General features: G+C 38.5%; 1 protein-coding gene across 4 annotated transcripts in view; it reads left to right on the top strand.

Moving 5' to 3' along the window:
• The first annotated feature begins 1,681 nt into the window (after nucleotides 1-1,681).
• Nucleotides 1,682-27,073, top strand: part of LOC129771100 (kinase D-interacting substrate of 220 kDa) — a 93,024-nt gene continuing 67,632 nt past the window's right edge. For 2 of the 4 annotated variants that reach the window (XM_055774432.1, XM_055774426.1), the window contains exon 1: nucleotides 1,682-2,133. Coding sequence is in view for 1 of the 4 variants with exons in the window: in XM_055774427.1 (XP_055630402.1) it covers nucleotides 6,546-6,716 (171 nt within the window). In the remaining 3 variants the exon portion in view is untranslated. Of the gene's footprint in view, nucleotides 2,134-6,331; nucleotides 6,717-27,073 lie in introns of those variants that run through there. The other 2 variants (XM_055774433.1, XM_055774427.1) reach the window with 2 other exon arrangements.

The raw sequence follows: 27,073 nt of genomic DNA, 5'->3' as shown, positions 1-27,073 counted from the left end.
ATGAGCCTGCTAAGGATCAGTTCTAAATTTAGAAAAATTCTATGAAAAAGACGTTGACGGTTGACGTTCTTTTCCGTAACGTTCTATGTCAATGTGAATCGCACATTATGCGCTTTTCTTTATCTCGAAGGTGGTTTCGCTAATGCTTCCTATCTATCAATGGCACATGCTTTGAGAAGAAGAGACTTCGATGACTGTATTGTAGAATGGATTCATGGCATGCGCACACATAGACGAATCATCTCGGAGCTGGACGGGTCGCCGATATCTGTGATTGCAATAAAGGGGTGTCCACAAGGAGGCGTTTTATCACCTCGCCTTTGATCATTAGTTGTTGATGACCTTCTAAGTGATGGGCTTTGCTGATGATCTAGCCATAATGGTTCGTGGCAAGTTAGACGACGTGATATCGAGCTGATAGCTGAGCGTAAATTCATAAACAAAAAAAAACAATTATTCCTTTCACCAAAAAGAGAAGAAACATCTTCAGTCTTTGCATCTTGCATCTTGCAGCGCTTCAGTGAAACATCTAGACGTAATCCTAGATGCTAAATTAAACTGGAATGCACACTTAGATCCAATCATCCGTAAGGCCAATACAGTCCTATGGACATGTTCTAAAATGATAGGAAGAACATGATGTTTTGAACCTACGATGGTTATGTGCGTCTACACTATCATTGTGCGGCCTAGGATATTCTACACCTCAATAGCATGATGGTAAAATATTTAGGAAACTGTAGCTACAAAAAAAGCTAAACAAACTCCAACGACTAGCATGCGTTGCAATGACTGAAGCACACCTCCGAAGGCACTGGATGCTATCCTTCATCTATTCTTTGTTCATGTTCAGCTAGAGGCTAAGAAGAGCGCTCCAAAGCATAAAACATGGAAGATAATACTCGACGAGAACAAAACTGGTCACTTGAGCATCCTGAATTTCTTATTCATTGGATTATCCTCAGAGATGAACAATGAGTGGATGGAACCTAGGACAAATTACGAAATTCCGTACAGTTTAATTGAACCTTCTCGTTCAGTATGAAGGTAGTCCCAATGTTGGCTCAATCATGTTCTATACCGACGGGTTGAAAATGGGTATCAGAACAGGGGCTGGAGTGTATGTTCCAAAATCTCTATGGGAAAGTGGCGAACAGTTTTTCAGGCAGAAATAGCTGCAATAATAAAATCTTTGCCTCAAAAGAAAATATAGACATCCTAACATTTACATATTCTAAGAAAATCAAGCGGCACTTAAAGCATAAAAATCGAAAATTGCCTGGGAATGCATTTGCCTTTTACGGCAACTAATGCGGGCGCTACACGATTCGTCCAACGTTTCACTCGAATGTTGGACTCAAACATTTGACTCGATGAATCGACAAATGTTGTGACGATCTTGATAAGGCTATTCTGGAGCTCAAGGAAGTTCGGTTTGAGTCGCCGATCAGGATTATAAATTTCACTAAACAGATTATTCCTAATTTGCACTCGCTGTCAGTCTACTCCTTCATCAATGAGCCATTATTAAATTGAATTATTTTCATTAGCCAAAGAATATGCTCTACCGGCCAATCGAATTTTCTCCGCATTTTCCTAATCGGCAACACTTTCTGCAATGTAATTTTTGTTATTGTTATCATATGCTAACGTCAACAGCGATCAGCTGTCACTGGTGTCAGTGGACCGCAGAAAAGAAAAACTTTAGATTTATTTTCTATCGATGGGCTTCGTCCGTGCGTATTTTGATCGGTGCCTCGCTTAAAAAGCAATTAAAAACATTGTTTTTGAACTTGCGAAAGCATTACAAAAGTGCCGTGAGTATGCGTTTTAGCATATGAAGAGCGTTGCATTCGCTAGATAGGTTTAGAAAAATATATTCTATCCCGGCGGCAATGCACGACTTGTGTTAGTCGATAGTGTGCAAAAGGGCAGAGGGAAAATATTGTGCAACTGTGGTGTTTCTCAGTTGTTCATCTTCGGTAGTGACATTGAAAATTAATAAATCAAGTGCAATTTGAATTATAGTTGATTAGATCGATTGGTCTCCATCTCATTGTCTGCTACACATCTAGCTAGATTAGATAAGGGATCCTGAATTTGGATTCCCAGTACTCTATTGCACCGAATCGGGTAAGTTGGACCGAGTATTGAACTCACCTAAGTTATCATTCACTGTTGATTTAATTTCAGTTCCATTGTTTAATTTACTCATTAATTGAATAAATTATAACTGATCACATGTACAGAATACTTCTAAATTGATGGATATAGAAATCGTTTGGTTGAATCTACAGCGCGACATTCGTTTTTTTGTTATCCCTCGATGGGAAGCTGCTTTGAATGAACCTTGGCATATAAGAATTATACCACCATCTGATACCGATAGAGTTTGTTTATGCTTGATTGGCCCTTCGTACCACAAAATTACTCGTTGCGTGTACAGCAGGACTATTTTTAAACATTCCATCATCATACACTGTATGTTTCACCGTCTATTATCGAAGTTTATTTTTGTCTTATCTTCGCCGGTTCAACGTTCTAATGCTTTCTCACAATAATTAGCAGTGTCATTAGAACAATTCAAAGGTATGTGACCATTGGTGAGATTGACGATTGGACGCGCTTTAATGAATACATATTTTGTTAATTGGAATTCATCATTTCTTTAATGCACAATTATTTTGTTTACAGTTGAAGAGATTCGGTCCATCTTGCAGACTGCGTGTGATACAATTTCAATTTGGAGTACCGTCGTTTAGGGCAACTTTTGATACTCTTTAGATTTTTCCAGTTTGAAATACTATAACTATCGTGGTACTGAATATTTTCACATTAATTCAATGTCTATATGTCTATAACTATGCTGAATAAAATCTGGATTCATTAAAAACAGAAATTTTGATCATATCGAAAACCAAAATTTTCTATATGTCCAGGTCGAGGGCTACTTTCCACATTTCTGAAAATGTATTGAAATAAACAGAAAAATAAATAATTTTGGACAATATGTAAACTATGAAATGTCTAAGGTTTGGAAACACGGGACTTCATTAAATAAAACACTTTTTCCAGGTGAGTTTTTTGGGTTCTTCTTCGTTGAGGCCCTACTGGGCAGCCTGGACATCTTTCTGATGTTGTTTGAGAAATCCTCCAGTGATTCTTCAACCAAATCGATTATCATATCTCCAGATGGCGGCTGGTGTAAAGCCCTCATGGAGTTCCCACAGTATAATTCCACACTTCCTGAAACCCGAAGCTAAGATACCGCTAGTATGTGGGGCTAGTGCTTTTAAAAGTTTACTGATAAGGCTCCCGAGTTGTCGCATTCTTAGAATTATTCGTGTCGTCATATAGAATAGGGCCCTATATGTTTGTGCCGTCAGCATTATTACACTACATTGCTACAAAATAAAACATTAAAACCTTTTAATGGTAACCATTCCAATCAACGCTTGTGTATTCTTGCGTCACACGTACACATTGTTAGTGTTTAGGCGTACTTGGTAAGAATACACAAGTGTTCACTACCAGGCGACCTGAAAACTGACGCCTCTGTATTATTCAATCGAGTTTCACTTTGAATTTGGCGTTGCGAACAAAATCGCAAATTCATTCACAACATGACACACTATCGAGCTTCGAAAATGATGTTGAGGATGTTGACCACTCGTTGGCCGAACCAATAATGGTTAATAGGAATTCGGGACATAGAAGGTAGAGTGTAGCCGTCAAACGAATTTTATGGTTGAATGATGCAAATGTGAACAAATCATGTGTATTCCAACAGTACTTCGAGTTCCGTTTTTTTCTCGAATTCTACTGAAGTTTATAAAAAATAAGAATACGTAGGGGTAAAGTGCAACTTAGTGAAGCAGTTTTCATTTCATGAACCGTTTTTTATTTCGCTGATACACAATACAAAATCGAATAAGCGTACTCTTTTTCAGATAAGCATGCTTGAAGGCAGGTTTAAATTTTTAAAGAGATTTAAAAAAAATGGAAATTAGTTTTGAACGTTATTTGCATGCTTAGATCACATAGTCCTGACCCTTATACTATATGAGCTGAAAAGTCCCACGATTTTTCAGCAGATGGCGCCACCAAAAATGAACAAGATTCATTTCGAGAGGTTTATCTGTCACTAGCTTATGTGTGAAATTTCATGACATTTCGTTTATTTGTTCACAAACTACAGTTGTTTAAGTGTCACTACCTGAGCATTCGTATAGAAAATGGAAGAAAGTAATATTGTATTTTGAACAAACATTATTTTTTGATGAGGAAACTCCTGAACAATCAATGCAGTGATCGACGAAATGTTATTCCACTTCTGCTCCTTCGAGAACAACAGTTTATCGGTGATTTAGTGAATTTAAAATGGGCCGTACAAGCACCGCAGATGCACCCAGCTCTGGAAGACCAAAAGAGGCTACGAATCCAGAAATCGTAAAATAAGTGCATCGACTCGTTTTGAACGATAGTAAAGTGAAATTGCGTGAGTAAATGCCGTAGGCATTTCAAAGAGAAAAAAGGAGTGGGATACATTTTGCACGACATTTTGGACATGAAAAAGGTATCCGCGCAATGGGTGCCGCGTTTGCTGACCGTCGGGTGATGATTCAACAGTCGCTTTGGCGTTGTTGAAACATAATCGAATGGACTTCTTTCGACGTTTTGTGACAACGGATTAAACGTGGATCCATTACCACACTCCTGAGTCCAATAGGCGGTCTGCAGAGTGGCAATGAGGCATATTTCGAAGACTTAGACGTTTCGTACTATAGAAAGGGAATCGAAATGTTGGAAACTCGCTATACCAAGTTTATTGCCCTCGAAGGAAACTATGTTTAAGAATAAATACAGCTTTGTCCAAAAAACGATCCCGAGATTTTTCAGTCCATGTAGTTTGATAATTACTAAAAGACCTCCTAAATATTTTCATCAGAACATATGGGAAATAGACGAATTGTCCTGACAATAAGAAGATTGCTTATGTCAGAGCTACTGGAAGTTATAAGCATAACGCTGAAACTAATTGTAGTTCAATTTATATAGTGAATTGTGAATTAAGATATTGGCCAGCAATATCGTAACTTTTCATTGAAAACGGGTGAAACCTGCTGATCGATTAGCTTCAACGGCTTAGGATGAAAATTGAGCCGTTGATAACTAACCATGTAAAAAGTTTTCATATCAGCGAGTCGAATTTCCTTCCACCAAAAAAGGGGCTGTCCACATACCACGTGCCCATCTTGGGTTTTCTTGTGACACTGTTCATCTGACTGGCTGTGCTCAAAAAGTGCCAACATTTTCATCAGTGAACGTCAGTCAGTAGGGAACATAAAACTGTTTTTGCCATTTGACATTGTGGAACTCGAAAAAATGATGTATAGAACATGACATTCTCTCATATCAGTGAAAATAATCTGAAATAGTTCTGAATATAACTCACATAAACTGTGAGTAATCAGGGCAGGGGCATCTGTCCCATCGGTAGTAGAGAACTATTAATTCTAATTTTACTCCAATTTTTCTGGTCATACTATAAGGTGACAGTCCCTAAACCTTAAATATTATTCCGCTTGTCGCCCAACGCGACGTTTGATGAAGATCAAACTTAGTTTGTAGACAACTTTTACATGATCTAACAATATTTTTTATAATTTGAAGACGATTTGATAACAATAATACATGCCAAAATCATATTATATGGGTTTCGCAAACTTTCAACGAGTTTGTAATTGTCACGTATTTTTCGACGTGGATGTCCAGAATGAGTATACAGCGTTTTTTTAACAAAACAGGATGTATCGAATCATTCAGTACTGAAAATAGAACATTTTCAAATAAAACACTATCATTCCAAAACTGACTACTGCGAATGCTTCTGTAATCTGAATAGTGATTCTAATTGAATCGAACTTAGTTGGTAGCTACTCAGGCATACATTCAGGAGCATTTGAGTTAAGGAATCCTTCAGAAAATCCCTTCTTTAGTAGTTGATTCACTCGATCGATATCAACACAATATGTATAGATTATCAGAAACGTTGTAACTCGTTGCACTCACTAGTGGTTTAATATATGAACACCAAGGGAACGACAGTAATTTACACGCTACATGTGCACATCAGTTGTCTGATGATGTTAGAGCCGTGAAACTTTATTTATTCTAGCGTGGATTAATAGCCTAGACTGATAAGTCCGTTGCTACCACGAACCGCTTCATAGCAGCTACCGCACCGCGCCATCGTGCATGATAGAGATAGAACGAGTTAATACAACTACAAAATGAAGACAGGATTTGAAGTTCACCAGCATCTCGTCTAGTCTTAGCGAAACATTTACCACGAGCGCATAACCCGTCAACTCGGCTCGGGCATGAGTGTTGTTCGATTCGTACTTGTGTTAGATTTCTGTTCTGCCGGAATGTTAAAGTATGCTTTTTGTTCGTAGCGTGAATATATTGTATCGCATCAATTGTTTGTGAAAAATTGTACCGGCTTCGCTAGAGTGCACAACGCACAGTTCCTCACGCACACAATGGATAACAAGCGTCCTTTTATCAAGAACCGTACGCTTTCCGAGTTGTCCCCGCTGGCTGCACAGCCTTCCAGCAGTTCGGAGATGCAGCGGAATAACTCTTACGGTAGCATCAAATCATATGTTGGAATTCTACGAAACTCGCTGCTAAAGTCATCCTCATCGACTCAGGTACCACCACTGATAACGAAGTGTATACAAAACGATTGTTTTGTGTGACGTATGATTTTTGTGTTTACTTGATCGCGGCTCTGAGAATGTTTGCATCACTCGATGTGTACGAGCGAGGACTGTTATAAAATGTAATTGCACTGTCTGCGCTGATTTAACATTGAAACTACAAAATGTGAATAGTTCCACATTGAAGCGTGGCTATATTTGTAGCGATTTGTTCTGTATGAACGTGTCATTCGACGTTTTGATAAAAATATCCCATGCATACTTCATTGATTCGCATTTTGTTCTTCCGTCAAGCCATCAATTAAGTCACGAAGAATAATATGAAATTGAAGATACTTATCAGTCTGTCATTTTTTGTTTGTTTGAATCTCTGTCTGTATCTGTTTGCGGTTATTTCAACAATATTTTACTGTTTATAGTGGGGATGTAATCATTTTAATAAAAATTAGTTTGTTGATATTTCTTTACTGAGCCGTTTTTATTATATAGAAGGACTTAAGGGAATACGGACAGGTTAAAAAGAACTTCACTTGTATCTGTAGAAACTTGTGTTCTTCAAAACTTATATGTAATTCAATATACTGTTTTCCGAATTATTCCCTCTAATGTAGCACACAAAAATTTCGCTCCAAAGTTTTTAGTCAAACAAAAACAGATCGTTTTGACGTTTTTTCGTGAGGCGGGTAAAATGAACATATGGGGGGCAAGTGAACAGATAGAAATTTATTGCTCGCATAGAAACAATTTTATTCGACTAGGGCATGAAATTATTTCGAATGTTCGTGAGACGTTGAAAAAAAAGAATAATTCCACCTAGAAACGATATCGTGTATTCCTCATGATATTTATCTCCGAAACCTATCAAGTGATATTTACATTTGTCGATTTGATTTACAGAATAAACAGATGCATCAAAAACTTTTCACTGTCCGTCTTACTTCCGTTGTTCTTCTGAATACTGGGATTATTGCCTGATTTGTTGATTGAAACGACTTTCTGAATCATATACTTTCAGCAGCATAATAACTCATAAAGAGAGTTGCCTGATGACTTCCCAACTTCGCTGTCGGGAGCAGCGAATTCTCCACTTGATCCTTTGAGATTTTTTAGATAATCTCGACGTTTCATGCGATTTGAAGACATTAGACATCAACAATTTTTTTTTGAAAACACGGATTTCATGTAATACCTCCTTCAAACTTTGACGCCTTTGCAACATTAGTAAGTAGATTCCGATTGAGCTGAAATTTTGCATAGGGTATTTTTTACAGGAATCAACACTTCACAGGAAATCCCGTTCGAAAACTCGAAGGTCACTTTTTCCCCATACATTCATTGGCACTCTAATGGTCATACTGTTTTTCACTCTGAATTGTGGACAGATTAATCGACGCTATTAATGGTCGATTTTTTTGTGGTCAGCATTCGATCAATCGATTATTCGATCAATCGATTAATCGATTAGACGAATGATCACCGGACATCGTTAGTGATCCTAGGAAAAAATTACCTTTAGAACACTTTCAATTTCGCAACTCAAAATTTGAGATAAATTCTTTGTTGGTTATTTTCAGGCTTTGTAAAAATCACATGGTATTCAGTTTTAATCATAAAAATGAGATTTGTTCAAGGAAAATGCATTGACAAAAAGTGCCTAACGTAAATGATGTTGGTTAGTCCAGTCGAAAATTTGATATTGGTCTTTCCGCCGTTTTTTTTTTAGAATTTTAGCGACTTTCAACATTTTTTTTGGTTCGTAACTTTTTACTTCCATTTTTGGAAGAATGTCGGAAGTGAGAAATGAACTCGTGACCTTTAGCGTGAGAGGTATGGATGTTAGCACTACGCCAGATCGCCTCCAGGTCATCTGTGTCAAATTAGGTATTGAAATGTTTCAAAACATATAGGGTTGGGGAAAAAGAAATGTCGTATTTCTGATCGAAATTTGACGCTTTATTTACGGTTCCCGGAATAAATCGCCACAGAAAACGACTGCAACAGAAACCACCGCTTATAAAATGTGTAGTAGGCTATAAATATTGTGGCGCGGTATTGTATTTCAAAACAAGAATTAACCGGGCAAACGTATCGCCCCAGGCAAACGTAACGCCCCGGGCAGACGTATACCGTCCGACGCTCGCTAGAGCTCGGTCGGACATTGCTAAAGGATCGTATCCTATGTTTCAAACTAACCGGGCAATCAGTGGATCCCAGGTTTGCGTGCGAGACACCGCCGCTTCCGACGGCGGGTCGGCGGTGGACTCGGATTGCGTCATCTTGGCGGCATGGGCCGCCTCGATTCCTTATCCTCGCCAAATGGGGACTTCGTCCCCATTACATTGTCCTCAGAATAAATTTCGAAAAACGAGAACAAGAGAATAAATTTATAATAGAAATGTGAGGCACATGATGTTTTTCCCGCGCCAAATATTTCTAGCCTACTACACTTTTTCTAAGCGGTTGTTTCTGTTGCAGTTGTTTACTGTGGCGATTTATTCCGGTCACCTTATTTACATACACACCATTCCCAACACCATTCCTGTTGATCATTTCTGGCCGCTTCTGGTCAATCGCCTGCTTCAAACGGTCAAGCTGCTCACAGTAGAGAACCGAGTTGAGGGTCTGGCCAGTTGAGTAGTTCATAGTGGATGATTCCCTTCCAATCCCACCAAACATACAGCAAAACCTTCCTGGCCGTCAATCCGGGCTTGGCAATGGTTTGGGCCGGCTCACCGCGCTTCGACCACGACTTTTTCCGCTTCAGGTTGTTGTACGTGATCCACTTTTCATCACCAGTCACCATCTTCTTCAAAAATGGGTCGAGTTCGTTCCGTTTCAGCAGTGCATCGCAGGCGTTGATTCGGTCTAAAAGATTTTTTTGCGTCAACTCGTGTGGTACCCATACATCCAGCTTTTTTTGGAATCCAATCTTCTGCAAATGGTTCCAAACTGTTATACCCAGTTCCTGGCCAATCGAGCGAGTGATTCCAACGATTTTATCGGTTTCCACGACGATTGGCCTACCAGTACGGGGTGTATCTTCGACAGCTACTACACCAGAACGAAATCGATCAAACTAACGCTGTGCTGTGCGAATCGTTACAGTATCGGGTCCATAAACTACACGAATTTTTTCGGCCTCCTTCGTTGCAGTTTTACCTCGCAGGTAGTAAAAACGTAAAATAACGGGTGTTAAATAAAAAATGAGAATTTTTTTAATCACATATAAATTTTTTTTTCCATCGATTCTTTATTAATAACATAATGTATTTTCTTCAAAAAAATGTCAGTGAATGTTTAAATAAGGGCCGTGGTCTGCTGTTCGTCGCAACTTTGTCGCGATGCTCTCACAAGAACGTTGTACGGCACTTACGTCCATTTTCCGGATACAATTTCGGATTCTTGTACTCAGTTGCTTCGTGTCCTTGGCCCTCCAATTGTTTTTATACACTAGGGCAGTGAGCCAAAGAAATTGGGTTACGATCTTTCGGCACGAACGGTATCTTTTTCTACTCAAGATACGCCAGCGTCTTCTTGGTGTAATGGGAAGACGCCTTGTTCAGCCAGAAGACGTACTTCCCATCCGCGTGATGCTCGTTTAGGAACGGCAGCAGGATTTTATCGAGGCAATCTTCTCGATAGAATTGTTGGTTGATTGCCAGACCGCTCGGCTTAAACCAAGGCTTTGAAATGCCCCGGTCGGAAATGGCGATGTACAACATAACCTATTTTCAAACTTGTGCTTGAACTTGTATTTCACTTCAGGCGGTGTGGATGACTTGGAGTAGTAATTATCATTTCCTGGAATATGCGTTTTGGACAGCGGAAAATAGCTTTCGTCGTCCAAAACGAAAGACGTCCCGCGGTATTTTTTGGTCATCCACCGACACTGTGATTTAACCGTCTCATTCTGCTCCGGCATTCTGTGTACTCCGGCGACCTCGTCTTCTTCCTGCAGACGATTCGTCTTGAGGGTCCGATGGATCAATACGTGGGAGCAGCCATATTTCCGACCGGCGTCACGCAGGCTGGTTCCGTCCTTGTTGTCAAACAGCTTCTTTAACGATGTCTTCCTCTGCATCGTCATTATCGTCACCGGACGACCACTTCCGACCTCCCGCTCTACGTTCAGGGAACCCAGGATACGATATACCGTACTGACAGGTACATTTTCTTCCTTCTTCCTTTTTTCCTTGCTGGAAATGCGTTTCGTAGAACCGTACAATGCGTTCGCGGAGCACGTGCTGTTTCGACGCCATCTTTGCTTTGACTAAATTCAAACTAGCAAAACCAAACACGCCTACTGTTTCTAGGGAGCCCAAAAATCAAGTTTCTTGGAGAAAGAAAATTTTATGCTCTTTATTTGAGTTACTGAAAGGTATTGACAAAATTCTCATTTTTTTATTTAACACCCGTTATGGCGAATTTCTTGCTTGGTGGACTCCATCTTTGACGCACTATAACTTGAGACTGAAAAGGACAATCACAACACTGTCAAAACGACACTTGTAGCACAGATTGTCGTCTTTAAATAGCCGTATAGTATGACGGATGCGATAAGTACAACACAAGATATGTTTAAGTGTTGCCATATATTGACAATATACGAGTTTTCTTTTTCCCAACCTAATATAAATAAAATTGTCTTTTCCATGATTTACATTAGTTTTTCCCAATTCCAAATCCACCTTCTGTTGGTGTCGATGTGCCCCTCATTTGAGCTATCTTTTAATCAACCACCAGATGATTATTTGGTGCGTATTCAGACCTTCTCTGGATTATAACACTTACAAATATTGTAAACATCATGCTTGTACATCATTTGTATCAGATTTATATACACCCAGTTTTTTTTTTACGCGGGGGACACGTACCTCGTAAAAAAAACCGCGGTAAAAAAACCGCGTTAATTGGAAAAACCGCGTTAATTCGAAAATCCGCGTAAAAAAAACCGTGTTAATTGGAAAATCCGCGTTAATTGGAAACTCCCCGTAAAGAAAAAAAGGTCACATAAAAATCCTCTTGAGAATCGTGATGGAAATTACCGCATACGCTCTGAGGGAGCTTGAAAGGGAGAGATATGAACTGAGAGAGAGAAGTGATGTTGCTCAGGTTTACGCGCAAAAATCGGAAAATCCGAGAAAAAAACCGCGTAAATTGGAAAATCCGAATTCGAGTAAACATTTATTGTAACTCATTAGATGAGCGATTTTAGGGGGTATGACGAAGTGAGGTGGAGTGTGACAAAGTAGTTGTCCAGCCTAAGGTAAATTTTATGGTTTAAATGCTCAAAAAGGTGCGCCTGAGGGAGAGATGTGATATTGCTCAGATTAAAAATAACATAACAAATTAATTCAAAAAAATCCAAATGTTTAATATCTTTGTTTTTGAAATTAATAGAACACAGATTCAACCAAAAACTGATAGAATGTTTCGTACAATGCTTAATCGCTATCGTGGGGTTGGATGAAACTTCGTTGCACACGAAGGTCGTACGGAGGATTTCTGCTTCGCAGTGGTGTGCTCATCAACCCATTCTTGCACAAGCTTTATGCTATCTCGAGATACTTCTTCTTGCACTTGCAGATTCATCAGCTAGCGACCCAGCTTGTATTTCTCCTGGAAATGCTTTCTCTGCAGCGCTAATTGCCTCTGTTCCAACTCTAACTGCTTCTGGTCTAATTCTTTCTGTTCTGTCAGGCATTTGCGTTGCAAAATCTGCGACTTGACGTGGTCGTTCCCATCGAAACTGGCATAGGCGGTGGTGAACAACGCGGGCAAATTGAATCTGTGTTCGCTACAGATGCATCGAACCTGGCACAGATGAGGGACAGATTTGATATTGCTCAGTCTTTTTTACGCGGTGACCGCGTTAAAAAAACCGCGTTAATTGGAAAATCCGCGTAAAAAAAAACCGCGTTATTTGGAAAATCCGCGTAAAAAAAACCGCGTTAATTCGAAAATCCGCGTAAAAAAACCCGTAAAAAAAAACCGCGTAAAAAAAACCTGGGTGTATCTAGAAAAAGTAATTAATACATATTGGTAACCTCAGTTCTAATAATAGCTTGTCCGATTCACTGATGTTGGTTTGTCCACATGATTACTATGGTAACTGTTTGGCGCGCTGCAGTTTGTTTTTTTGTTCTATTGTCCTTAGCGCGATGCAAAAATAAAGTTTCTCTTTGTTGGGTGCTATTCACTTTTACAATGTCCAAGAAAAGACATTGTAAAAGTGAACAGCACAGCTTGAGAAAGTCTAAATTATGAATGGATCAGTATGATGACAGTAAACTCTAGCAATGAGAAATGTGGAGGCGATCTGGCGTAATGATAACATCCATACCTCTCACGCAGAGATCACGAGTTCAATTCTCACTCCCGACATTCTTCCAAAAATGGAAGTAAAAGCGACGGACCAGCCGAAAAGTGTTGAAAGTCACTATAATAGAGAAAAAAAAGAGAAATGCAATATTCACTTGAAAATTCGAATATTTTCGTTCAAAAATGGTGATTACTAAAACCCGACAAACCATGATCATTTTTTGGACAAACCATGATCATAATTCCTCTTTGAAGAAAATGGTTAAGAAAACCTTAATAAGGCGTCGTGCACAAATTACGTATCGCGATAGGGGAGGGAAGGGGATGCGTTACATTCTGTGTATTAGAGATAGGAAAATGCGTTACGTAGGGGAGGAGGGGGTCCAAAATCCGGATTTTTAGCGTTACGTAATTTGTGCACGACGCCTAAATTGAAAAATTTGAATGGTATTATTAGCAACTCGAGACTTGGGGCTTATCAACAAACCCAAACTCGCCTTGATTAATGTGATTTTCATGAATGTAAATCGATTTGCATATACTAGTTGCGTGAAAACACCCAAAAACGGACAAACCGACACCATTTATCTTACTACTATAACTTTTATTTTGGAGAACAATCCGAAGCATATTCAAAGTCCTTGTAAACGATGTGTCCTTTTGATTCCAGTACCTTTTATAGAGGTTTGGACATACTTTCCATGTAGTTCTTCAGACACTTTCAAGAACCTTAACACATTGCGGATGGATCACGAAATAATCCGTGTTTTCTACACTTGAAGGTTGAATCTTTGGTTTCCCAAGAATCTAACAAGACCTACCGATGGCTCGTCTTCGTCTCATCCACATCGAAGGAAACGATCTCATTCGTGGAATCCGAACAAATGAAGCGCTCAAGTTTGCCCCAAAACGTGCGGTCCTTAATGTGTTAAAGCAGTTCTGCGTGTTTGTACCATTGGTTTTACCTACGCGGGCATCGAGAATAGCCCTCAAACTATTCGTGGAGTATCTGGACTTTGTGGAGGTCACTCTTTTGATTTGATACGACAAAAGGAGGGGGGTGTCCGAGACACGACCGCATAGTTGACATAGAATTCCGTTAGGTTATCTGTTACATGATGATTACACAATTGTCACACTTATGGAAACAATTATAAATGTTTCTCACCACAAAAAAACATGGTACTTTTTTTAGAGAAAACATATTTAAAAGGAAAACGTCATTTTCATTTATGATTTTTACTTTCTGAGAGTGTCTATTCAATCCATTTCAATTTTCGCTTCAAACCCAACGGAATACGGTGCTATGTGCCCCAATGCAAATTTCAATTGGACTAACAGCACCTAATACGATACGTAGAGCCTATGAGAAATCACTTTTTCGAGTATTTCTTCACTTTTACAATTTTTTTCGCCGCATGAAGATGAACACGACAAAATTAATTAAAAATTAAAAATTAAAAATTTGTTAGAATTAATCGTATCACTCACCTTACTTGAAATACTAAAATGCCCCCGACTTTCTTTCTTTCTTTGTTTTTAAGAGGCTTTAAACTTTGAAGTTCATTCGCCTCTAACCCCCGACTTGCATATATTTGCAATGTGAAAATCCCCAGGCTGCTTGTCTTGAAATGTGTGTTAGGGAACACATTTCGGTGGCAACAAAAGTTCCTCCATCTTGCTTTTTTTTTCAATGCCGATCTCCCCAGGAACCTTGATTTGGAAGCCTGTAGTTTCATAAATTATTTTTTTTATCATTTTTCACTGTAATGGGCAAGCATGGAAAAGTTCTTTCGCTCATTTCTCCACACCTAATTATAAATCACTCTTGTATCTGCTTGGAATAATCATGGCGAAAAGAATGCAGCAAGCAATCGTGAGATTGCACGATGAATCATTTTACATTGACCGACCATCTTCATTCGGGAATGATAGTGAACATAACAAAACAAAGAGTGGAAAACAACATTCAACGAATGAATACTCCTTTGGAGAGATCGCACGAAACAAAATAACGATTGAGTCAAAATAGACTGAATCTGTGTGTATGTATGATTTTATTTTCTCTTATACTTTTTTCCTTGTCAGCATTCAAGTGCATATGAGTCCACTTTCCCGCTCACCAATAACTTGCGTTAATATAGTCTTTTGCGTTGACTTAGATCGTTTCATACTATAAACAAAAAAATGTCATGTAATAGTGCACAGGAAACAACTCGAATTCAACTATCTACCTATATTTTACTACCGCGATCGAGGCTCAATTGCTATTTGAGTGAAAACCGAATGATTTTACAGAGACAATCTCTGGCTCAAGCAAAAGTTTCCAGTTTGATTCTATCACCATCTAACGTCATTCCGAGAGGCAAATGAGGGAATGCAAAAATTTCTGAGAATAGATGAGCGGAATCGAGACAGTATTTTTCCGTTTTAATCGAGAATGAACTCTGCGAAGAGGATAGGTGAATGTTTTCTGTCTCTAATAAAGTGAGGCATAAACGAAAATAGAAGGGTGAGTTTTATGAATGAATGAGTGTTGTTGAACGAATTTCGATGCTATTTTGCCCATACCCGGTAATGAGTGCCCAATATTATTGACGCAAAACTCTCGTAAATCTATCAAAAAAGGGCTGGGCAACTATTGTGAGTATAAGAGGAAGCTTGTATCTTCGATTTCGACCAATCAGACCGAGGTATTTCTGTTTGGATAACGGTTGAGGTTTTTTAATTGTTCGATAGTTAGTTTCATGACATGTATTATTTATTCAATGTAAAAAAATGCTTTGGAGTGCCGAAATCGATTGACGTAAAAATCTCTGTAATCCATCGTGAAATGACTGAGCAATAAGCGTTTGAAATTAGATATTTTTCACGATGCGATCGATTTTCGTTTTGCAATTTGTACCCCCCAATATGTTCCCGAAAGACCTAATCCTACGTCAAAACATTGACTGTGTGTTTGGGATTGTTGTCTTGTTGTAACAAAAACTGGTTTTCCAGACCCATTTCGATAAGGGATTTTCACGCAGGAAGTTGGTGTGATAATTGGAAGTCATAATTACATCGTTTTTTTTTTAAACGACTCATGAAAACCCTCCAATCTATAAGGTTGCCTCCTCCATGCTTCACGGTGCCTGGAATATGTAGTTCCTGAAGATTCTCTCGGTTTACGCAAACGCCTTTCCTTATTGAAAATATCACACTTGGACTCATGCATCAACCTTCATCCTCGGGGCGATAGAAAAAAATCCCAACGGCTACTTTACTTATACACTGCGTTTCACAACTATAAAACCACTCGTTTTTTTCTAAGTTTCCTGAGATATGTAAGAAGTCGGTTGAATTGAAGTATATAGTATAGGATATAACAACTATCTTCATTTAATAGACTGGCTATTTAAGCTTTATTGTTGTGTTCAGGCGCGAAACATTCAAAAAACAAAAATTCCAGTGTTTCACAACTATAGAACCATATGGAAAAACTCTCACTACTTTACAAAATTAACGTCAATTTAACATGAATTACAATAACTTTCTAATTCGTAGGTCATCTTTAGTTCTCAATCAGTTCAAATAGAATTCCTTCATACTGGAAGGACTTATGGAACGTATCATGTAATTTTTCAACTCGTAACATTGCAGGCGGCAGTTTGATGGTTTTAGAAAATATTTCCAAAACGGCTTTGCTCAGATAGCAACACCAAGGTACAGTAAGAAGTGCAATGAAGTACTTCAGAATCATTTACTTCTGTTTTTGCATAAAAAAAACACCGTGATAATTGGGTAATTTGGCATCAATTCATAAAATCTGAAAAGTCATGGCATGGTTTAAAAAATAGGGGCTTCGGATTCTGGACTGGTCAGCTTTTTTACCAGATCAAAGGCCTATCGTAAACTAATGAGGAGTGATCGTACAAATAGTAGATGCAGCTTACAAGCAGTATGAATGATTTCGAGAGCCTAAACGAGCAGTATCCTCTGCGTAGAACGAGATACACACTACAACATGGTGCAGCTTGGTCGAAACCACACTGAATGGGTTATTTGAACTGATTGAGAGCTAAAGATGACCTGTGCGTTAGAAACTTATTGTAATTCATGTGAAATTGACGTTAATTTTGTTGAGGAGTGAGAGTTTTTCCATCTGGTTCTATAGTTATGAAACACTGGAATTTCTGTTTTTTGAATGTTTCGCCCCTGAGCACACCAATAAAGTTCAAATGGCCAGTCTTTCAAATGAAGATAGTTGTTATATCCTACACTATATATAATCCAATTCAACTGACTTCTTACATATCTCAGGAAACTCAGAAAAAAGAGGTGGTTTTATAGTTGTGAAACGCAATGAAGTAAAATGCGGTTAAAACGAACAAGGGTGGTGAAATGAAGCTGCGCTGTTTGGGGGCAAAATGAGCCGATACTTCACAACGACTTAGAATATTATGTTTTCTGAAGCTGATGTACCTTATCACATGTTGGAATTCCTTTTGTGGCTTTGGTCATGAAAAATATACCACCCCAAAACCCAGCCTCTTTATGCGAAACGTTGTGTTTTTTACTACGTTTTTGTTCGTATAAGAAAAATTCCAATTACGGCTTTAGGTAAATAGGCCCAGCTTATTTCATACACGCAATAAAAAAGCATATTCCTTATGATGTTCATTTTATCACCTTTTCCTCTACTGTTCTTTCCAGCATTATCCCGTTTCAATTCGCAATTTTTCACATCACAAACCTCCAGTTTACGGATACACAAAGAAATAGCTTTTTGAAAATATTGGGTTTTTCATGATTTTAAATTAACAGGTTTAGAAACAATGCAAACGTGTTACAAGAGCGCGAGAAATTGGATGTGGTGCGTCTAGACCAGGGTTTCTCAAAGTGGTCGACCCCCTGGGGTCGATTCCGGTTTCCCAGGGGTCGACGAAAACAAAAATTGATTTTGGGGGTCAACGAGTTTTGAATATCGACCCCTATAAAATAGCGCAAGTTCTTATTTGAAATATTCAAGATGCTACATAAGTTGTGTTATGTGAATCACTCTGTTATTAGAATGACTAATATTTTAGTAGAAAGTGTTATTGCTGTACATTTTAAAAATTCAACAAGACGATGAGCGTGTGCAAGATGGAAATAAAAAATTGCAAAAAGCACAAAATGATAAATTCGGCAAGTAAAAAAACTTGAACTGGTTCGTTCGAGACAATGTTTGAGAAATGCGTACAAGTCCTTCAGGCACGTTCTAAATTTCTCTGTATTTTAAACATATACGTCATCATCACATTCATGTCCAAACATGTCCTGTAAAACGAGCTTGTGCTTAGGTTGCAAGTTCATTTGCGTTCTGAAATGCGTAGTTGATGGAATGATAATATACTCATCTTCTAATTTAATTCAAGAGATTACAACATATTTACATAGCTAAATAAAGTGAACTAGTATAATGTGATTGAAAAAGAATTTACAAAATGCTTGCTTACCTATGTGCATGGCGTAACAAAAAAAAATATTTCAGGAAACTTGAGATGGCTCGCGAAAAGGATTGGGCGATCTTGGATCGAAGATCCAGAAGATCAAGAAGATCAATATTTTCCTTTCCGATTTTTTGGATCGATTCTTTGTTCTTAAGGAAATCGATCTTTTCTTTTCGATCTTTCCTATGTTTTTGATCGTAGAATATTTTTGTAAATTTGTTTTTCAGTGAACATTGATTTTAATCTCTCCCAACCACCTGACGATTTTCATAAACATTGGATCCCTTTTAAGGTTGTCTAATTAGTGATCGTAAATTTAGCAGAAGCAGATTGGTAAATTTGGTGATTACAAAACAAGTGGACATAAGTTATATTAGGCTGTCAAAAAAGTCCTGCGGTATTTCCGCGAGGTGTCGTTGTAAGCGCGTAGTTCTAGTTGTATTCATTGTATCGAGTCATGCTATAGCTTGTTGGAAAGGTATTTTTGCGCGCTATAATATAGTCCTTGGCAGTGTTTTGTTTGGTTAAGTAGTTCGTCAGTTATAGTGTCGCAAATATGGAGCAAAATAAAGAGAAAATCCGACATATTTTACAGTACTACTATGACAAAAGCAAAAATGCATCTCAAGCTGCCAATAAAATTTGTGCAGTTTATGGATACAGTTTCCATTTCCACCGCACAACGATGGTTTCAACGTTTTCGTTCTGGTCGTAGAGGTCGTCGAAGATGCGCCACGCTCCGGAGGGCCTGTCGTCGAAAATTGCGACAAAATCGCTGAATTAGCCGAGAAAGACCGGCATAGTAGCAGCCGTAGCATCGGCCAAGAGCTGGGGATAAGTCAAACCGTTATTAACCATTTGAAGAAGCTTGGATTCACAAAGAAGCTCGATGTATGGGTGCCACACACGTTGACGCAAAAAAACATCTTTGACAGTATCGACGCATGTGAATCGCTGCTGAATCGCAACAAAATCGACCCGTTTCTGAAGCGGATGGTGACTGGCGATGAAAAGTGGGTCACTTACGACAACGTGAAGCGCAAACGGTCGTGGTCGAAGCCCGCTGAAGCGGCTCAGACGGTGGCCAAGCCCTCATTAACGGCCAGGAAGGTTCTGCTGTGTGTTTGGTGGGATTGTCAAGGAATAATCTATTATGAGCTGCTTCCCTATGGCCAAACGCTCAATTCGGACCTGTACTGCCAACAACTGGACCGCTTGAAGGTAGCACTCATGAAGAAGAGGCCATCTTTGATAAACAGAGGCCGCATTGTCTTCCATCAGGATAACGCCAGGCCACACACTTCTTTGGTGACGCGCCAGAAGCTCCGAGAGCTCGGATGGGAGGTTCTTTTGCATCCGCCGTATAGTCCGGACCTAACACCAAGTGACTACCACCTGTTTTTGTCCATGGCGAACGAGCTAGGTTGTCAGAAGTTAGCCACAAAAGAGGCCAGTGAAAATTGGCTATCCGAGTTTTTTGCCAATAAGGAAGCGAGCTTCTATAACAGGGGTATTATGAAGTTGGCATCTCGTTGGGAACAATTCATCGAACAAAACGGCGCATATTTGACTTAAAACAGATGATTGTAACTAATTTTATGAATAATTGAAAATTCAAAAAAAATACCGCAGGACTTTTTTGACAGCCTAATATTTACACCACCACAAGACACATTCACATTCTGACAGTGAAAATTGTGACGAAATTGGATGGTGACAAGGGGCCGGAGCCGAAGCGTTCTTTTCTAAAACTGGAACTACCACCAAGATTTCGACTAAATGCCAGACATATGGCACGGTTGGATTTTATGAGATTATTGTTAGTGGAGTTCTGGATGAATATTAGCTGTTGAATTTCTGACAATAATTTTCAATTAATTTATTTAATTGAATAATTCCATGACAATTCAAGATGAATGCCCTAGGAAGTACTGTTTTATCTGGGCTTTCAAGTTTTTTTTACCTTAATTCTGAGAAATTTAAATTCCTCTGATGTATTAATAGAAATGTGAAATGTTTATACCATTTTTGAAAAAAAGACGACAGTTATATTGAACAAGTAGATAAATTGGGAAAAGGTATTCGATTTTTCAAAGATCGATTCTGCAAAGATCGAATTTTCGGTACCAATTTAATCAGTGAATCGATCCTTACGCCGTTTAGGAAATCGATCCGTCAAGATTATTGATCTTGATCTTATGTATATGTTGTTAGGGTATGTTCGAGATATTAAAGAAGAAAATATGTGCCAATAAATGATTTTTGCTACATAAATGAAGACTGATACCCGAGAAGAATCGATCATTCAGGCCGTGGAACGTTTTTTTAAATCGAGAAAGCTATTCCATGGAAGACTGATTTGGTTTCGTTGATTTGGATTTGGTTGGTCGTCAAAGTTGTTTTACAGCTCACGACTGCGTGAGGTACTGGTCATTCACTGCGTGATTCACAGAAAGCATTTAGTATCAAAAAATCGGAACCCTAGATCGCTTCAGTCTTCACTATATGTTACAAGTGCTATCAAAAAGCTTCGAAGCAATTCTTTGAGCACTCGATTATTTGCTCTGTTATATAAGAAAAACGACGAAATCTTTACTCGGTTGCTTCTACGCGCTGGAGCTCGCTGACTATCCTGAGCAGGGCCCGAAATCTTCGAAGGTGAAAAATGAAGACCGACTCTACTCTCAGTAGCTTCGCTTCGACTAGAACTGCTTCGGCAGTCGCCGGCAACAAAAAGTGAATTGACTATAAAATGAATTGACTAGCGTTGACTAGCGAGGATGACTGGTGAACTAGTCCAGTCAGTGGTTATTTTAACTGACGCGACTAATGAATACAAATCTGCCTCTTCATTCAACTGACTTCAATCCACACTTCCATTTCCCACTGATACTAATTTTATACCAGCGTATGCAATCTTATTTTATGTCCATATAAAGAGGAACGAAAACATGATTTCTGATGCAAAAAAGAAGTTACACCATCAATGGACGGTTTATTGTCTACCCATCGTGAACTTAAACCAACGAACTTAGATATTTATCAAGTATGCTATAAAGGTCCTCGCGTTAGTATTAGTTAGTATTAGGTGTGCAGAATAGCGCACACACTGCACGCTATTTTATACGTATGAGTAATTATCGTGTACGATACGAAAGAATCTAGCTTACCTGTAGCGTATGTCAAACCACGTTCAACTCAAACATCGATGCATGCACACGTACATGGGAGAGAGAAAGAGAGGAACGAATTCGTTTTGGGGGAAGTCACTACAAAATGAGGACAATTGGACTGGGAAGAATGAAATGATATAGTCGAGTCGGTAGAGGGAGATAGCGACTGAACGCTCGACTGACTGTTCAGTCGTTTTGGCGGAGAAACTGCGTGAAGAAGCCAAAAGTCGTTACTAATTAAATGCGGATGTAGTCAGTCAGATAGTCATCTGACTATCCTCAGTTGACTATGACTATGCAGAGCCCTGATCCTGAGGCTCTTAGCAAGATTTTCAGATATTTTTTTTGACTTGTGTTTCAGTTGCAGGGTGACGATTTCAACTCCATTGAAACAATATCGATGATATCGGCCTTTCTGACAAAACTTCAAAACCAAAATTTAAGCAGAAAAGAATATTCACAGTTTCCGCATTTGACAAAATTATCACAAAAACTTCAGGACCATGTTGTGTTATCATATGTCACTCACTTGGACGCATTACACTAAGATGTTTTAGGATTTTAAAAATTTTCAAATTAAAATGCCATGGAATGAGCCATAGTGATAATGCAAGAAAAGTTGACTATCATCAGCACAGATGAGGAGCTCAAGCAGGAGCACAGCCAAGGTTGTCAAAAGTTCTGGTTACAACGCAACATTGAAACACAGAATCCTGCGATGTGGGACATTGCTGAAAAATATGTTCTCGTTTTTCCATCATCATACTTTGTCGATAAAGGCTTCAGTGTGGTTACAAACAACCCGAAACCGGAGGAACTATTTGAAAATCAACGAACGCGGAGATTTAAGGCCAATATTAAACCGTATTTTGATATTTTGGTAGTTGCGGATAGATTAGTTTGCGATTTCAATGTGATTATAATTTGTGAGTAATTTGTATTATTAACTATTAATTACACTTGATATTTACAAAATTGTATGTCTATTTATTTGGTTGAATATGATGAGAAAATATTTTTTTCTGTATTATAGTGACTTTAAACACTTTTGGCTGGTTTGTCACATTATTTTCAATTTTTTTGAATATTGTCGGGAGTGTGAATTGAACTTGTGACCTTTTGCGTGAGAGGCACGGATGTTACCACTACGCCAGACCACCTCCATCAGAAAATAATGTCAAGTTTACTCATTCAACTAACTATAATGTTTTAAAATTGATAATTATTCATTAAGAAAAAAAATTTAAGATAGTGTTTTCGAAGAAATTTGGCTTTTATAAAATCGAATTATGACTATCATAAATCTCAAAACTGTGTGTTATATAAAGTGTAGCTACGAAGAATGGCGGCATTGATGACAAGTCCAGTTCATCATAGGGTAGTGCTACTCAAATTATGCGAATCAAACTTACTTGAGCATACCTGTACCTCTTCAAGGTATAGTGGTTTATGATCAAAAACAGTTCACAAATCTGAATTTCATTTGTTTACTTCGGATTATAATTTTTCACGAAAGAGTTTTAGTCAGCTGGAAAAGGCAGAATTGAATAAAAAATTTGATTGTATTTGCGGAACGATCCTTCGCTTTTGAACATCTCAGTGAATTTTATCTTCGTTGTTTGACAGACAGGTGACGATGACTTGACAGTAACACAAAGCCAAATGTGTCGTCGTACGGATATGATTTGTCAAATTCACAAGCTGACGTGAATTTAGTACCGTATCTCGAGATTTTCCAACAACTCTGGTAGAACCTATGTTTTTTAGTATTTCAATCTTCTACATTATAGTTTGTGGAAAATATTCAACTAGTTCACGTAGAAATTCATTCGCGCCGACCGTTATTTATATGACCGTGCTCTATAAAGGCAAATCGTGCGCGCAAAACCCGCTGTTTGCGTATATTAAGTGCCACTATCTTATGATTCAGTTGCTGTGCTAGACGTTCTCCGGACCAGATCGCTCTTCTCGTGGTCGACGCACTTCCGAGGGCTGAGGTGACTTCGCGGCATTCGCGTAATGAAACTACAGTGTGTGTTTATTGTTTTTCTTCCGTAAATTATCTTCAGTGAGGTGTAATATGTTTGGTGTGGCGCTGTTGAGAACACTCGAGCAAATATTAGCTATCAATACAAGTAGATGAAATTTTAAACAACGTTGTTTAGTAATTGGTTCCGGGCGCGCTGAATGTGTTTGCTTTCGGAAACATTCCGGCTTGTGCTAATCGAATGGAGCTATACTGGAGTATTTTGGGAATATGAAATCATGTCCGCACTGTCCAGTATTTGATGCGAGACCAATAGCCGATGAGAAATACGCTATTTTATATATGTAGGGTTGCTTAATATTCGATCCGACGATTCACTCGAAATTTATTGCGTTATCATGAGAATGCGATACTAGAATGGAACATTAAGTTCTTTGTTATCTACGTTCAAGTACTTAACATAGTTGAATTTACTTCACTACAAAACAACTTCAATTAAAAAAGTGAATCCACACGGTGTACAAAATAATTTAATACAATTTAATACATTTCATGACATAAGACAATTGAATGGTTGCGACATGCTCAATTTTTTAGTATATCTGTTATTTGAAAATTTTAGCTTGAATCAATTTAAATATTCGGAGGTATTTCAACTCCGACATTGGCTCTAGGATTCAAACCTAAGAGGACCTCGATATCAGTCCCTTATCTATAGCTATAAAACTTGATGTGGTTTGATGCGATTATCACTTGCAGCAGAGTTCGTACTCTGTTTGTGAAATCTGTGAATTACTCGAAGCAGCTGGTTTTGCTCACAAACACCACTCTGGTTCAATATTTCATAGGAATCGTTTCGTGAAATCAAATGTAAAAGTTTATTTTTCGAATATATATTGGCTTCTTCAGAGTACTATACAAAGTACATATATTGAACTCACATCTCTTAATTGCATTATGATCATTAGACCCGTCAGTAATTCCTCTGTTTTGGTTTTTGCTCGATCTTGTTTTAGGCGGAAATTCGCCTAATAATAGTGTTTCGCCCACCAATTATTTTCTGGTAAATTCCTTTAGGCACATAAACAATGCTTTAACACATAAAAAATCCGTCTTATCTATCTGATCTATTGGATCGTTAATAGTACCTTGTAGACATGGAGATCCAATCCTTCGTGCGATGCAGCTATAGATATGGTTAATTGAGGTGTTGAAATGAAGTAGTAAAGTTACTTTCAATCTGAATACGAATACCGATATGAATACGAATACGTTCCGGCGTCTTCACGTCGAGTATTGAGCAAATCTTCTAGATATTTTTTTACGTAGGACTCCATTTAACAGGAAGATATGGGGGGTAAAATGAAAATGTAAACACTGAACCAGAAACTCGATCATTTCTTAATAGATCGCAAAGCATTTATAACAGTAAATGAAATATTTTTTTGGAAGAGATTAGTTTAAGATAACAAGCATTATCTAAATGTGATAAATCTCACGTTTTGATTGGTCTAATTTGTTCTCCTTTAATTGTACCAAAAGGAGCAACTAGAGTAACAGCGGAATACAAATTCAATATGCAATACTACTGTGAAAACAAACGAAGCTATCCACCGTACACATCATTCTATCGAAGGGGAATAGGAAAAATAAGACAACGAAGGCAACACACACAAGTTGGCGAGCTGTTGTCTGCTTTCCTTTTTTTCCTAATGCTGCTGGCATATACAACGATATTGCTCGATACAATGGAAGCCTGAAGAGGAGCGAAACATCGCGTCGCAGCCAATTTTCTTCAAAGCTTCAAAGCGATCATAAGTGTTTGGATTTCGATCAAAATCGAATGATACACAATGTGTCATGCAAGTAACCTCTCACGATCATATAACCAAATATGAGAGGATCATTCAGATACTTGTATGAATGACAGTAACCACTTGTGTTACACTAAATGATAAAACCAACAGAGGAACGAAGACTGTTGTTTGCATATTCGAGCTGTATCAAACATCGCAAACCATTTTCGAAGCCTGCATACAAGTTTGAACTGCATATATCGTCCCACTCTACTATAGCGAAACCCACTGCACAGACAAGTGCAAAGCAATAAATGATACAAGAAAATGGGAATAGAGAGCGGTGTTGCTAGTAAAACTATGTGGTCTATATGAATATACATATTTCAAGGGATAGCGGCGTTAAAAATGGAAAATATTATCTGTCTACCCTTCCCTTAGCCTCTATCGAGCTAAATAATCATATAGTTTGCACACTCTGAGACTTTAAAATCAGGATCTGCTATATTAGCTGAATATGAATCATTCGCTTTGCGTAGTCCGTACGATCCTGCTGTTTCATGATGCATGGAGAGGTCGATATGCATATGTTAGAGGCAAAGAAGAACATAAACTTTCTGCACCGGAAGCGTATATGATGGTTCTACTTGCGTGTCGGTGTATCATGAAGTGCGAACCGATGCAGAGTTGTCTCATTCTATTTTGTGTTGTGATTTGCAGCACGTAACAACAAAAGAATGCCGCTGTGGTAAATGATTTGTGTATGATCATATTTGAACGAACGAAAGGGATTTTTTCAGTGAGTCGATCATTTGGCAAACACTGGCGATCATTCTTATTCTAACCGAAAAGCAATTCATATCAGAAAGAGCGATAACATAGTTGCAACATCAACGGACACAACCACAACCGCAGCATTAATATTGACAGGAAGCAGCAGCAAAGAGTTTCATTTTCCTTGCTCAATCTGAACCGTCTGCTTCGCTCCTGTCATAACAGAACATCACGCTTTCGGTAGTCATCCAGCTAGAAACCAGATGACGGCGTCAGCTAGAGACGAATGAACTGCAAAAGTTCAAATTTTCTATAATTAAACACTCACTCACCCCGAAGCGATGTATTTTCTGACCGATAGACAGTGTACATCAGGAACAAGAGCGATCGCAAAGCAGCAACAAATAAAGTTTTAGCAACAAAGTAGTCAGCAGCAGTTGTAATCGCAGCAAACGAGTTCAATTTGCTGGCATCCAGAGGAGAATAGTTACAGTGATGTAATCGTGGTGGTGATAACAGATGTAGAATGGTCTGTGGCTGCATTCAATGTGTCAAACAGCGGAGAAGTATTTCGTATTTTCAATAAGGACATAAATTTCGACACATGACCAGCTTGTTCTCGCGAGAACAAGAATGAATCTATGAATCATCCATCTTCAGCTGCTTCCGTTAAACCATTCTGCTTTTCAGAGCCAGAACCATGCAATTCAATGCAACAGTTCGACGTAGCTGTGTTCATTGGATGAAAACTTAAGGTGAGAATTCAACAATCGACATAATCGATTTTGAATTTTCTGTTGCCGTTCTGCGAAAGAAGCTGCAC

The sequence above is a fragment of the Toxorhynchites rutilus genome, chromosome 2, assembly GCF_029784135.1.
Source record: "Toxorhynchites rutilus septentrionalis strain SRP chromosome 2, ASM2978413v1, whole genome shotgun sequence".
NCBI lineage: Eukaryota > Metazoa > Arthropoda > Insecta > Diptera > Culicidae > Toxorhynchites > Toxorhynchites rutilus.
Note: the sequence above shows the minus strand (reverse complement) of the source record. Positions and strands in the feature narration are given on the sequence as shown.